General features: G+C 45.4%; 1 protein-coding gene across 1 annotated transcript in view; it reads left to right on the top strand.

The window, feature by feature from the left end:
- KIAA1549L (KIAA1549 like) overlaps positions 1-15,037 on the top strand; it is a 294,252-nt gene that overhangs the window by 202,731 nt on the left and 76,484 nt on the right. Inside the window, exons 14-16 of the mRNA XM_061203754.1 lie at positions 646-809; positions 6,763-6,953; positions 13,977-14,104. Of these exons, the coding sequence (XP_061059737.1) occupies positions 646-809; positions 6,763-6,953; positions 13,977-14,104 (483 nt within the window). The remainder of the gene's footprint in view (positions 1-645; positions 810-6,762; positions 6,954-13,976; positions 14,105-15,037) is intronic.

Below are 15,037 nucleotides of genomic sequence, written 5' to 3' on the forward strand. Positions count from 1 at the left end.
CCAGCCCCACCCTCCTTGAGGCACCTACTGTTCTAATAACACATTCTTCCTACTGACAGTCACTTTCGTTACTCTATTTCACTCTGGCTCTGAGAATAGCTGGATCGTTTTGATTAGACAAGGCATTTCCATGCCTCCCCAGCCAGCCATCGGGGGGCAGGGCAGATCCGTCCACCCAGGTATGTTTTATTCGTTGCTCACTCAGCGGGTGACTTAACTACAGTATTTAGAGTCATCTCTCCATGGCCTTTGCCGCCTGACGGCCCCACTGTACTAATCCTCAGATCGCTTCTCTCTTCTCTTTTGACTCACGGACATTACCAGTGGGGAAACTTGATACCAATCCATCTTCCTCTTCCTCCTCTTAATCATAGTGAAGGCTCGCATTTCTTGAGCACCTACTAGGGGCCACACCAAAGCACCACATGTACCTTGCCTCTCTGATGCCTTGCAACGTGATAGCCGCATTTTACAGATAAGGACACTGAGACTCAGAGACTTTGAGTAGCTTGCCAAGGCAAGAGCCTTTCCGAGCCCAAACCCTCTCAACCATCTCACGACTTGGGACTGGAGGGCATTTATCTCCTGGTTGCTTTCCCCTTCCCTGAGCTCCTTGTCACGTGCTTCCCCCACTCTTCCCCGCAGCCGTGGTGAAGAACCCGCCCAACAACCTGTGGATCATCGCCGCGGTGCTGGCGCCCATTGCCGTGGTCACGGTCATCATTATCATCATCACTGCCGTGCTCTGCCGGAAGAACAAGAACGACTTCAAGCCAGACACTGTGATGAACCTGCCACAGAGAGCAAAGGTACGAGATGGAAGCTGTGAGGAGAGGGGCAGGAGCCCTGGCCCCTTGGGGCTCCACCTGCCTTTTCTCTCTTGGCTCTTAGGGTCTTTGCAAGTACCTTCAGAAGATCCTCATGAGTCCTCATGTTGAAGGAGACCCTTTATTTACTTATTTGAATGTTTTAAAAATTGTGGTAAAATATACATAACATAAAATTTACCATCTTAGTCACTTATAAGTGTACAGTTCAGTATTCTTTAGAATATTTGCATTCGTGTGCAACCTTTATTTTTATAATGAGGACACGATAGCTAATGCTCATCTAATGCTCACTCTTTGCCTTAAATGCTTCTCAGGGCTTTGCATATACCAGCAACCCCTAATCTTCCCAGCACCCCTTTGAGGAAGAACATTATTTTACAGATGAGGAAACAGAGGCACAGAAAACGAGTTGCTAGCTAGACCTGAAAGGGGCCTCAGAGGTCATCTGATCTGACACCTTCCCTTTTACAGAGAAGTGACTTCTTCACAATGGCACAGTTAGTCAGTAGCAGAACTGATAGTAGAACCAGGTCTCTTGGCTCCTAACTCAGGGCCCTTTGGGGCACATCAGACCCTCAAAACTTTCCTTCTTCCGCTGGCCGGAGTGGCTGATCTTCAAAGGCTGCATGATGGGCGAGCTACAGAGCCTTGGCCGGGCAACCATCAACCCCCAGTTCAGTGGCTCCCCTGAGGGCTGGCCGGGAGCCCCGTCCACTTTCCACAGCCTCCATAGGGCTGTACCACCCGTCTCCAGAGACTGGAAGGAGAATGAACTGAGGAAATTCCAAAGGGTAATTCTCCAGTCACGTAGCTCCCTTCACAATAGTCCCCGAAGGGACTATACTACGACCTGTAATACCCGGTGTTTAAATAATGCCTTACAATATCCTAGGCTATCCTAGGTCTGTCACCTTGTTTGCTCATCACAGTAGCCCTGTGAGGTAGGTTGTAGTCAGGGCAGCATTTATTATTTTCATTTTACTGCAGAGAAACCCAAAGGAAAGAGAGACTGTGGGACTTATTCCATAGCAGTGGGGGAGGTACTCAGGCCCATATCTGAGTCTTTGGGCTCTGTCTACTTTATACCCCTTCCTGAACTCTGAGATTTGGTGGGTAGAATCCTCTTCCAGCCCTGAACATCTGAGCTTTGTCTACCTGTGCAGGAATGAAACAGCAGATGGAATTTCACATCCACTGGAATGCATGACGTGGTGATTGTCCTTGCTGGGAGTCAGCCATGTCTAGTTCTTCCTGGATGATCATACCTTGCTTCAGCAAAAGAAATCAAATGAATTTGATTGTTTATTAAACCGAGTCACCTGTTGAGAAGCTGCGGCTTGCTGAGACACTGTCTAGTGAAGAGCCCAACCCCAAAGAATGTCGTTCTGTGTCTGTTGACATAAAGCCACCCACTGCCCGGACGCAGCATGATGTTGGTAATTACCCAAGCAGTGAAAAATGAAACTATTCCAAGAAGGGGTATTTCATTTCCATCTTAGCTTGGTTACAATCTGAGCCTTGCAGACATAACAGTAATTACCAGAATCTAATTGCAGCTGAGTCCAGGAATGCAAAACATGCCATACTGAGGTTGTAAATGCCATCTTTGTGTTCTAGATGAAGCCAAAATTTTATTAATTTGCCGAGATGAGTTGGGCAGCACATGATTTCAGCATATCTTCTGGCTGGAAAGCTGTCTGAGGCTGGAACAGATTCATGTTTGTGGGTTTTCATAGCCCCTTTTATGTCCCTTCCCGGTGCATTGTGCTTCAACAGATATCTGGCTGCTGTGGAAAATCAAGCAAATTTATGTTCCGTGAGATGATCCACTTGTGTGGGGTGACGGTGGTTGTTTTCTCCCTCAATGAGACTGGGCTACGCACTTGATTTCCAAAGCCCTTTTATCACGGGAAACCAACGGGGTGGAACTGCCTCTTTCTTACCGCAGTCCTGCCCGTTGCAACCCGGGGACACTGCAGTGTTTGCAAGAGGAGAGAGCCGCCTGCATCACTTCTCACAACCTTTGTGTGTGAGCAGAATTCATTTAACGCCAAGGGACCAGGCGGGATGAAAAAGTTAGCTTTCGCCACCAATCCAGAGACCGGGAGGGTGGTCTCCTAGTCTCCAGGGACACCACTGTGTCTGTAAGGATGCGGGCTGCAGTGCCAGAGGACATGGCTGGGGATCCTTGCTGAGCCTTACTAATAGACTTAACATCCTAAGAGGAGGTGCGTGTGGCTGTCCCGTGAGCCAAGGCCCAGCCGTGCACGCCCACACCCTTCTGCAGAGACAAGGTACCACAGATGTAGCCCTATTACCATTGCTGTCATCCGGGCTTCGGCAGGTAGAAGGTTGAGAAAATGATCAGCGCAGGAGGAGGGCCAGGCGTCATGCCTTTGTCACCTCTTTTCTTCCTAGTTCACTTTTCCCTCCTCTTTGTCATTGGATTCATAGCCTTTTCCCAGGTTTTCCCTTCAACTGAAGAGAACATGATACCCTGGAACAGGCCACCTTTAGAGAAAGTTGTTAGGGCCATATCCAGGTGCAGAGTGAGCTTGGAGGGCCTGCACTGGTTGGTATGACCTTCTGCTTGGGGTGGGTCTGCCTTAGTCACCCCCTAAAGATGCCCAGCTGTCTCCTGTTTCTCACATAGTATCTATATGACCATACTTAACCTCTTTGTGCCTCAGTTTTCCCATCTGTGAAATGGGGGTGATAACAGTATTCACTTACAGGTTGTTGTGAGGATTAAGTGAGTTATGTGAATTACTTTGAGCGTACCTGGTACAGAATAAATATTATATATAAGTTGATGTTTATTATTACACATGCTTTCTTCTTAAAAGATCTGGGTAACATGTTTACCTTTGAAATTGTTGGAGATTATTTTGATTTGATAATTTTACAAAACTCATTAAAGCAACTATAAATGTTTCATGATGTTGTATTAACGGTGTTAGGGGTCACTAGTGTGTGTCCTGTGGGCAATTAGTTAATCTCAGGTGATTTTCAAGTTGGAGGTTGAAAGACCACTATCCAGTCAGTCAGAAGAGTAAGGTACTAGTCTTGAGTCTTTCACCACTTAGCTGTGTGATCTTGGGCAAGTCACCGAACCTCTCTGAGCTTTTGTTTTCTTACCTATAAAGTGAAGACTGTGCTGTTTGCCCTGCTTTCCCCATGTGGTTGTTGTGAGAATGAAATGAGGTGTCAGTGTTTTGCAGGCTGTAAGTACTGAACATGTACAGGGATTGTTATTATTAACCTAATAACAAGGGCCGCCTTTTAAGCTTGTCATTCCTTAATGTCTCCCTGCTCACCCACCGTCAGCCCAGTCCCCTGAAGTATCTAGCGGGTAACTTCAGCCCCGTGTGAAGGGTGAGAGGCCAAGTTCAGAGAGAGTGAGGATGAGGGGGGCAAGCCAGAGCCAGCTCGTCCTCCTCACTAGGTTCTTAGGTCATCTTAGCCACCAGTGCAGACTCCCAATACCTCACACACAGGCCAGGAGTCTCAACACAGGAGCCAGGCCAAGTGTGGTAGAAGATGCCCAACCAAGATGGCAGGCTGCCAAAGGAGAGGAGAGGCCGTGGGAAGAACCATCAAGCAGTGGTTGGGTGTTCTGGCTCTGGGTCATATAGTACTGGGTTCAAATTCCGGCTCTACCATAGACCAGCTGTGTGAGCCTGGGGAAGTTGCTGAACCTTTCAACCTCAGTTTCTTCATCTTTAAAATGGGGAACCATAACAATACCTACCTCCTTGAACTACAGTGAGGATGAAATGACATAATTTATGTAACATATTCGATACTGTACCAGTAATATCAAGTGAAGCTGAAACTGTGAGCTCCCTAAGGGTAGGGGGCCAGGTATTATTCACCTTTATGTTTCCAGCACCAAGCACAGTCCCTGACACAAGCCAGCGCTCAATAACTAGAGGTGGAACAAAACTGAATAGGATAATGGGAGGATGGGGGTATGGCAGAAAAGGGACCAACAGGAGATGAGGCTGGGCACATGGGTTCAGACAGAATGTGAAGGGTCTTGAGTGCCTTGCCAAAGGGTTTGGGTGCCATGGAGTGTTTATAATGAGGGAGTGATGATGACCTGACATGGTTCTAAGGGAGATAACTTTGGAGGCTTGTCAAGGGTGGGCCTGGAAAGGAGCAGAATGGAAGTAACAAGACCAGGGCAGGGTCAGTACAACAGTGGACCTGGAGAGAAAAGGTCAGCTTCCAGAAACATTTCAGTTGAATTCAATTGGTGATCAATTGTTGAAGCAAGTGAGTCAGTGTTCTAGGAACATCAGCGCATCATCTGAAGGCTCCTTTGTATTTCATGTACCACCAAGGGAGGGGAGGGAAATGAACAAACAGTATTTCAGAAGCACATTCCCAGATCTTAGCACAGAATTTTAGTGGTTACCACGTGGGTCAGAGTGTGAGCATCTCAGAGAAGAGGGACCAGTGACCACACCTCCCGGAGTGAGTTATCCAGGGAACTGTCCGTGGCTATACTACAGACAGCTTGAAATAAGGAAGCTTTGCTGGATTTAGCAATAAAACTCCATCCTATTCTGAGACACTATTTGATGGGTTGGGCCACGGTCTTAGACCATTAAATCTGGCTGGTGCCTTCCTGTTACAATTTTTAGCTAAGTAACCTGCCTTGAAAGAGGAACTTCTGATCATATCAAGTTCTGATAGAACCCAAACAATAGAGGTTAAGTTTCATCCCAAATTTTCTTAAGGAGAATCCACGGATGTCCATGTCACCTGGCCTATGATTTAGTAGGCAGGAAAGCAGTATTAACTAATATTGATTGAGCACTTAATGTGTGTCAGGTACTTAGCTAAATGCTGGGCTTGAATTTACTTACCTAATCTACACAGCATCCCTTTGAGGGTGGTTAAATATCACTCTCACAGGCATACACATTTGATCCTGCTCGCACTCTTATTCTCTCCATTTTACAGGTGAGGAAACATGTGCAGAGGATTTCAGTAACTTGCCCAAGGTCACCCAGCTAATACGTGGCAGAGCCAGGATTTGAATCCAGGCTGTCTGCTTTTGGAGCTGCTGATCTTAACCTCCCCATCGTCCTGCCTCAAATCTGTGTTGTGCTGTTTTGCAGAACAGAGGCACTCGCAGGAATTGTTTAAATATGCTTCGTGGTTTTTTCATTACCCCACTAATAAATGTCTGCTGGGTTTTGCTCACAGCTGCCCTATTCACTTGGGATTTCAGACATTGTACAACAAAAGCCTTGCTAATTTTTCAGTAATGAATTATAGGAGAGCCAGCCTGCTTAAGGGAGAGGCCTGGATTAAAGAGTGATTCCATAAATTCCATTTTATTATTAATAATTGTACTGCCTCGCATGTGGTAGCACATCTCCTCCCTCTGTTTTCAGATCTGTGATCCCCTTTAATACTCAAGGGTGGTGGAGGTAAAGCAGATATGATTATCTTCAGTTCTCAGATGAGACAGCTGAGGTCCAGAGTTCAAGTGACTTGGCAAAGCCACACACCTGCTATTACACAGGATTTAAGGGATGACAAAATATGCCTAGGTAGGAGAAGATGCGGGACCTGTTTAATGTAGCAATTAAGAGCTTCTAATTAGCAGTATCCTGTGACTTAAAATAAGTGGTCTAAAATCCTTGAAAGTATTTGTTCTCACACACATATTTGCATCTTGTTTATACTAGTCATTTTTCTGAGTCTTATCTATAGAGATTCTGTAGCTAGGTGGAATTAACACGGATTTTGATTTTGCAGAGACAGAAATTATGATGGAGATTTATGTTAACTCTTGTTCATCAGAAAGCTAAGTATGGTCCCATCACATGCACTTTCCCACCTGTCTTCTCTTAAAGCTGCTGTGAGCGTCTTGCTTTGCCAGAAACGTGACTGCAAATCTGTTTCCTCTTTGCAGCCTGTGCAGGGCTTTGATTATGCCAAGCAGCACCTGGGCCAGCAAGGGGCGGACGAAGAGGTCATCCCCGTGACTCAGGAAACGGTGGTCCTCCCACTGCCCGTTAGAGATGCTCCTGCCTCTCAGGAAAGGGATGCCCCTCAGGATGGAAGCACTATCAAGACGGCCAAATCCATCGAAACCAGAAAGAGGTAGGCACGGGGCCAGCTTCCGCCTCTCTGTGTCAACAAGAGAAATAATTGATGGGGAGAACAGCTGAAGCCCTCAAGTTAATTCCTCTGTTCTCTTTAAAAATTCCCCTTCGTGCTTGTTTTGAATATTTGAGAAGGAGACTAAGGGAGACGACAAGAATCACAATACCTGCTTCTTATGAGCCACTCATTGTAAGGTTTTAGATGCCTGATCAACCACAACGGAAGAGGTTTAGCTCGTATATTTATTATAACAAATTTGGCACTGATGTCACACTTATATTTTTAACTTATCTTAAGAGCAGTGCCTTTGGTTCAGGATAGTTGTATTTTATCTGGCAATTTCTCTATAGAGCTTATGATTTTAGTTCAAAAACCATTTATTGAGTTTTTACTATGAACAGAGCACTTTGACAGGCATTGGGAGGACTACAAAAAGGTTTAAGATTGATTCCTGACCCTGAGCATCTCATGATGGAAAGACAGAAAGAAATTGCTGAAATACCAAACGTGATGGGCAGGTGCCCACAGTGGAGTCTGAACCAAGTCCTGGGGAAAAGAGAGGAGGAAGAATTTAATTCTGATGAGGGAAAACGTCATGGAGGAGGTTATGTTGTAGCCAAGCCTTGAAGGGCAAATGGGATGCCCATAGGTGGGTAGAGATAAAGGCATCCAGGCTGGCAGAGCCAGGAGAGATATGGACATCCATGCTCATTTAATGAGTGTCCCTGGGGCTTAGAGCTCACAGTGCTTGGGATATAGTGAAAGATGAAACCAGAAGATGATGAAAACTGTGGAGGGTCTTAACTGCCAGCCTAAGGAGTTTGACCTTTATTCTCTAGGCATTGGTAAGGCACTGAAAGTTCTTCAGGAAGACAGTGATGTCCAGCCTGTATCTTAGAAAGACTACTCCAGCGGCAATGTGGATGATAGATGGGAGAGGTTAGGCTAGAGGGCAGGAGCTTGTTAGGACTTTGCAATAGGCTTACAAAGAGGTAATGAACTCTCTGGCCAGCCCTGTTGTCTGGCTAAACCAGCTCCCATTGCCAACCTTGCCTGGGACCACAGTGGCGGCTGGAAAAGCTACATCCTCTCTCCCTCCTTCCCTCCCTTCACCTAACATATTTATCGATTGCTTGCTGTCTACTAGGCACTAGGGATACTGCAGCAAACAAGACAAAGTTCCTACTCCCGTGGTGCTTACAATTTGGTAGGGAGAGGTAGACAATAAACAAATAGAGAAATAGAAATATAGTAGGTTGGGCGGTGATGAGTACAAAGAAGAAAACCAAAGCATGGTAAGGGAATGCAGAGTTGGAGAGGGGAACGTGAGGCTATTTTAGCAGGAAGTTGGGGAAGGCCTCTCTGATAAAGTGACATTTGAGGAAGACCTGATTGAAATGATGTGTAAGCCTTGAGGTTATCTAGCAGAAAAACTTTCCAAGCAGATGGAACAGTGTGTACAAAGCCCAGGGGAGGGAACTTCTTGACTTGCTTAAGGAAGAGCACGAAGGCCGAAGAGGCTGATGTGAACTAGGGGGGAAGTGGTAGCAGGTGGGCCAGAGGAGCTACCTGAGGTTGAGCATGTCAGGCTTTATAGACCAAAGTCAGGACTTGAGATTTTGTTATGAATAAAGATCAGAAGTCATTGGAAGGTTTTGAGAAGAACAGTGATGGGATGTGACTTGCAATTATAAAGGTTCACTATGGCTGCCGTGTGGAAATAGACTGTAGAGAAGCAGAGTAGAAGCAGAGAGACCCATTAGGAAGCTATTGCAAGAGTCCAGGTGAGAGATGGTGGTGTGGACCAGGGCGTGGAGGTGGAAGAAGTGATTGGGTCCTAGAGATGTTTAGAAGGAAGAGCTGACAAGATTTGCTGATAGATTGTTGTGGGGTATGGAAATAGAGAGGGATGAATTTGCCATTTATTGTGCTGGGGAAGACTGGAGGAGAAGTTCGTAGGGGACGATCAAGAGTATGGATGTGGGTATGTTAAGTTTGAGATGCTCATGAGACATGCAAGTGGAGATGTTGAGAGCTCAGTTAACCATATGAGTCTGGAGTTCAGAGGAGAGGTCCAGAGTAGAAATATAAATGTAGGAGCTGTCAGCGTTTGGTTATAAAAAGCTCTGAGACTAGATGGGCACCTAGGAGAGTGTAGTTCGAGAAGAAATCAAAGAACTGACCCCTGGGACATTGCAATGATTAGAGGTCCAGATAATGAAGACGGATCAGCAAAAGAGTCTGAAAAGCATCAGTAAGAAAGGCACAAGGAGAGCGAAGCAAGAGTGGAATCTGAGAAGCCAAGAGAAGGGAGTCATTGCAGGAGGAAGGAAGGATTGTTTGTATCAAATATATAAATTTCGCATTGGAGTCAAGCAGCAAGGCTCTGTGCTTTTCTCTAGGAGATCTTGGTACTTAAGAAAGAGGTGCAAAGAAACAGGGATGGATTTCAGCTTGTGTGGGAAAGAATGTTGAGGGCATGTGGATTAATTATCTGTTGCCCTGTAACAAACCACTGTAAAGCTTATCAACAACCATTTATTTAGCTCATGATTTTTGGTGGGTCAGCAGTTTAGGCTGAGCTCAGCTGGGTAGTTCTTCTAGGCTGAACTAGGCTTGGCTGATCTCAGCTGGGCTGAGATGCCTGCATGCATCTTGGCTGAGATGCATGCATCTTTAGTCAGCTGGAAGGTCTGCTGGGCTGGCTTGTTGATGACAGCCTTGTCTGGGGTGGCCAGGTAACTGGGACCTCTTGACATGTGGTCTTGAACCCTCCAGCAGGCTAGCCCTGACTTTCTCACAAGGTGGTTACAGGATTCCAAGAGCAGTAAGAAAAGAAGCCCCAAACAAGCTTCAAGTCTCTGCTTGTATCATGTTTGCTACTGTCCTGTTGGCCAAAGCAAAACACATAGTCAAGTCCAGAGTCAGTGTGGGAGGAGACTACCCTAAGCTTGGTTACTGGGAGGTGTGAACAAATTGGGACCTTAACTGCAACAGTCCACCCCAGCATGAAGTTGAAACATACAGAGAAGCAATGGATGATTTATCTGAGTTGACTGGCAAGTAGTATTATCTATAGTAATTATTCTCATTATGATCTTTGCCAAGTACCATAAAGGCATGTTAACAATTTATCACCTATTTAGAGGACACTGAAAAGAAATAAATAGAATTACTAAAATGAGAATATGAACATAGCACTGCACTGCCAGGGAGAATAGAAACTTTTCTACCCCTTCTAGTTGAGTGGTTTAAATTGTGCAAAGATTTCTTTTAAAAAAATTGTTTTAGAACAAGCTATTTTTTCCTTGAATTTGCAAGGAGTCTACTCTTGCTAATCAAATTTAAATACTTAACCTCAGATTTTTATTAAGAAATATTAGCATATGAAACAAATACAAATAAAGAAAACAATGCCTACCCTATTGAATGATTTCTCCATTTGCTTCATAATTTTACCATAACAATATAATTTTGTTAAAGACTGGCTATATCATTGCCATAGCTGTGGGAGAAACTTCACCTCTGTTCAAGTTCAGTTGATCACAGGAATCTCTGATCATTTGGGAAGATTTTAGGATGCCACATCCAAGAGCAAGCCCATCACGCATCTATGTTTCTAGCTTCCCCAACTTGCCACTTCAGATTCCTCATTCCTGCTAGAGCAGGACTGCATGACCCTTCAGAATGGGGCCATTGGATGGTCCAAAACGTTGTGCCAGTGAAAAATAGGGGAAGCCAGTGATCTGGTGGTCATTAAGATATCTTTAAAAAATTTGTTTTAAAACTGAAGGAAAAATGAAGATTCAGCCACTTGCAGACAACCAGATGATGTTTCAGGTCCTTTTCCTTATGTAGGCTTTTGGTGATGGCTGATTTGTTGTTCCATGACTGGGATTAATGAGCAAGGATAGAGAAGCAACAGCCATTCGCAATGGGTACTTCAGTGCAGTGATTGCTCATGATTGTTCAGCAATTGATTAATCCCCACCCCCAAGATTGTTCTTCCAGGATCCATGTGCACCCATACTCAGAATGGGGACTATTGAGTTCAATAGACTTAAACTGCAACCTCTCAGGTGACACTTACTTTCAAAGACATTTTTGTTACTGTCATGAGTGGACACACACACACACACACACACACATACATATATCTCACTCTCTGTTTTTGACCAGAAATTCTGAGTTGACAGGTCCATGTAAACATAAGTCTATAAGCTGATGCAAAGAATAAAGCTGAGTTGGGTTTTTTTTTCCCCTCCAGAAATGTGCTCATTCATACCTTTCCTCGGAGCAACAGTAATAGCCAGAAAATTGTTTCAGGATCAAATGAGGGAAAGGGTATGCAAATGCTACAAAAACCATTAAATATTTTGTGCATGTGAAATAGGTTGCAAGGAGCCTTTCCTTCTGGACCTCAGTGAAAGCCTCTTTGTGCCAATGAAGCCAGTTGGAAGAGTAGGGATCATTAACTGTGAGGTTCTGAAAACGATCCAAAGGTGTGTGTGTGTTTGCACACCCAGCACTCAGTGATCAAATAGTTAATGCCTCATTCATATTTTCCTGAACTACATTCTTTGTATTACTTTTATGGTGAAAGAGATTGTGGCCAAATAAACTGGGAAGTGCTGAATTAAACAAAACAAGATGAGTCTCTTTCTGACAGGAGTGATGAGAGCCTTTGATATGCTGACGTGCTGTAGGAATATCCAAAGAGGGAGTATAGTAATTGACATCTCCCAGACTCATGCTTGTCTGTGCATCCTTGGCGGGGAGCATCTCCCGTGGCCCTGGCGGTGTTCTGTGGAACTCTCGTGGCCGACTCTGCCTTATCCCACGGTTGTGAGCGGGCACTTTCATTGTGCGTGGTTTTTAGGGTGCTAAAGTGCACAAAAGTGTACAGGACTGAGAATCCCAAATTCCCAGAGGATGAGAGGGGGAATGGGAGGAGGAGGAAGAGGAGCATCCACCAGGATACCCAGCTTCCACTTAAGAAGCTGCTTACTTATGAGTCAAGGGCTGCATTTTTTTTTTAAATTTTATTATTTTTTTTATACAGCAGGTTCTTATTAGTTGTCTATTTTATACATATTAGTGTATATATGTCAATCCCAATCTCCCAATTCATACCACCACCACCACCCCAGCTTTCCCCCCTTGGTGTCCATACGTTTGTTCTCTACATCTGTGTCTCTATTTCTGCGTTGCAAACCAGTTCATCTATCATTTTTCTAGATTCCACATATATGCGTTAATATACGATATTTGTTTTTCTCTTTCTGACTTACTTCACTCTGTATGACAGTCTCTAGGTCCATCCATGTCTCTACAAATGACCCAATTTTGTTCCTTTTTATGGCTGAGTAATATTCCATTGTATATATGTACCACATCTTCTTTAGCCATTCGTCTGTCGATGGGCATTTAAGTTGTTTCCATGTCCTGGCTATTGCAGACAGTGCTGCAATGAACATTGGGGTGCATGTGTCTTTTTGAATTATGGTTTTCTCTGGATATATGCCCAGTAGTGGGATTGCTGGGTCATATGGTAATTCTACTTTTAGTTTTTTAAGGAACCTCCATACTGTTCTCCATAGTGGCTGTATCAATTTACATTCCCACCAACAGTACAAGAGGGTTCCCTTTTCTCCACACCCTCTCCAGCATTTGTTGTTTGTAGATTTTCTGATGATGGCCATTCTGACCCGTGTGAGGTGATACCTCATTGTAGTTTTGATTTGCATTTCTCTAATAATTAGTGACGTTGAGCAGCTTTTCATGTGCCTCTTGGTCATCTGTATGTCTTCTTTGGAGAAATGTCTATGTAGGTCTTCTGAAGGGCTGCATTTTATTCCAGTCAATTTTCCATTGTAGGGGCCAGATGCCAGTAGGTGCTGAATTTGGACAATTGACATCAGAACAACAAGGGATTTGGTGAACCTCTGCATAGCTGCTTCCTGATTGTCCCCCACAGAGGGGAAGGCAGTGGGTCTTTAGCTCAGCCCACCCACAGGCTGATGTGATCCAAGGAGCACGAGCCTTAGCAGGGGTTCCCAAGAGCCCATTTTCCCACAGGTTCCAGAACACCAGTGAGTGGCCCCGATGGAAGGCGAGAAGGCCCTGTGGCTTGCCCTGTGTAAGGCCTGCCTCATCTGGGACATTGTAGGAGACAGAAAGGGAAGGGGCTCTGGCCTGTGGCGAAAGCTTCTACCCGCAGGGGGAGCCCCGGCTTCCAGGGCTGATTTGCCACTCCCAACTGTGTCCTGGACAAAACACCTCGCCTCCTGAGATTCCTCACTTGCTAACAAAGGTGACAATCACCACGTCAGTGGGTTGTCATAAGGATGCATTAACAGTTTGAAAGCATTCAGCACAGTCCTTGGCACATGGTAGATGCTTGTGATGGGGAGCTTTTGGAGAACATGGGTGGTGTCTTCATATCTCTATACACCTGTATACCTGACACAAATCCCAGCACAGAGGAGGTGCACATAAAGTCTTTCCTGAATGAATGAATAGCTCAAATTGGTAGATTCAAATGTAAGTGGTTGCCAGTTAGCTTGAGTGACTTAATCTTTAGGAGTCAGGCTATATTCTGTAAAGAGACCAGCCGAAGAGAACCATGTTTTGTGCATGTCCCTCAAGATGCCATGTGAATCAAACACTCTGCAACACTATCCAAAGTGCCGCGTTTTAAAAAGAGGGCACGCTTACAAACGCCATCACTGCCTTGTCCCTAGTCACTGGGGGCTCATGAAAAAGAGATGGGAATGGAGGGCTGTGCTCATTGAACTTCTCTGTAGAGCTCAGCACTGGTAAACACACTTCACAACAGCCAGCTCCTTAACCCATGCTGTAGTGTTGGGTTTGTTTTTTTCCTTTTCCTGTATTGTGTCTTCTTTGTGGATAAAACCGGAATGAAAGGCTGCAGACACAAACTGTGCGAATAAAATAACCTTGAGAGGAGGCTGCTCTAGTTGAAACTTACCGTCTCCCTGTTGCTATGGTTACCTCCAGCAGGTCGCCCAGTGAGAATGGCTCTGTCATCAGCAACGAATCAGGGAAGCCCAGCTCGGGGAGGCGCTCACCCCAGAATGTAATGGCACAGCAGAAAGTGACAAAGGAGGAGGCATGGAAGAGAAATGGTGAGAAGCCTTCCCTGCCAAGCAGCACCCCCGAGCCCAGTGCACACGTGCGCGCACGCACGTGCACAGGCTCGCACACCAGTGTGCCTTAAACCACCGCCCACTCTTCTCTCTACTGTGTCCCGCAAAGGTCCTACCTACCTCCTGAGGTAGTGCCTTACGCCTTCCCTGGATTACTCTGTTTCACTTCCTCTGCCCTCTGTGCTTATGGAATTATGCAGGGCCTGAGAAAAACCCTATACAAATTGAGCTGATGTTTGCTTAGAGATTTTTCTCATTTGGGGGTGAGTTGCCTTGATTTGTAGCACCAGGTCCACGAGGGTGGCAGGTTTCTGAAGCGCTGCTTGTCTTGGAGAGTCCCCTCATTTTCTTGCCCTGACTCGCTTGATAAGTTTCAGGGCTTCAGTCTGTGCCAGTGAGCCCAGATATTACAAATCCACCTCTCCCAGGAAAATCAAGACAGTAATAAATCTGTCTTCATAAAAATCAGCCTGTGCTTGTCTTTATTCTCCAGGCAAACTTAACCATTTAGTTTCTCCCACGTGCAGATCTTTTCACCACCTATAAAGGATTGGTGTTGGGGGTTATTTACAAGTTGTCAGAGCTGCCTTAGTGTGCTGTGGCACCACCTGTAGATCTCATCTCTTAGACATCATCATGCAGCCTCCCTCCTCCTGATCCCACTTTTATTCTGAGCCTCATCTCCACTCGGTCTTTCTGTGTGTGATGCTGGCTTACTAAAGCCCAGATTCAAGGAACCGGTGCTGCCACTCAGATCAGGGAAAATTCCTTTTGGATCTCAAAGGGTTGTAGGTGGAGTCCTACAGAAATGCTGGGTGAAAAGGCAAACAATCTGGCACTCTGGTTAGCTGTGCTTCCCTTTTACAGGAATTTGATGAAGTGTGGTTCAGGACTCTCCCTTGAAACTAGTGC

The sequence above is a fragment of the Eubalaena glacialis genome, chromosome 10, assembly GCF_028564815.1.
Source record: "Eubalaena glacialis isolate mEubGla1 chromosome 10, mEubGla1.1.hap2.+ XY, whole genome shotgun sequence".
Taxonomy (NCBI): Eukaryota; Metazoa; Chordata; class Mammalia; order Artiodactyla; family Balaenidae; genus Eubalaena; species Eubalaena glacialis.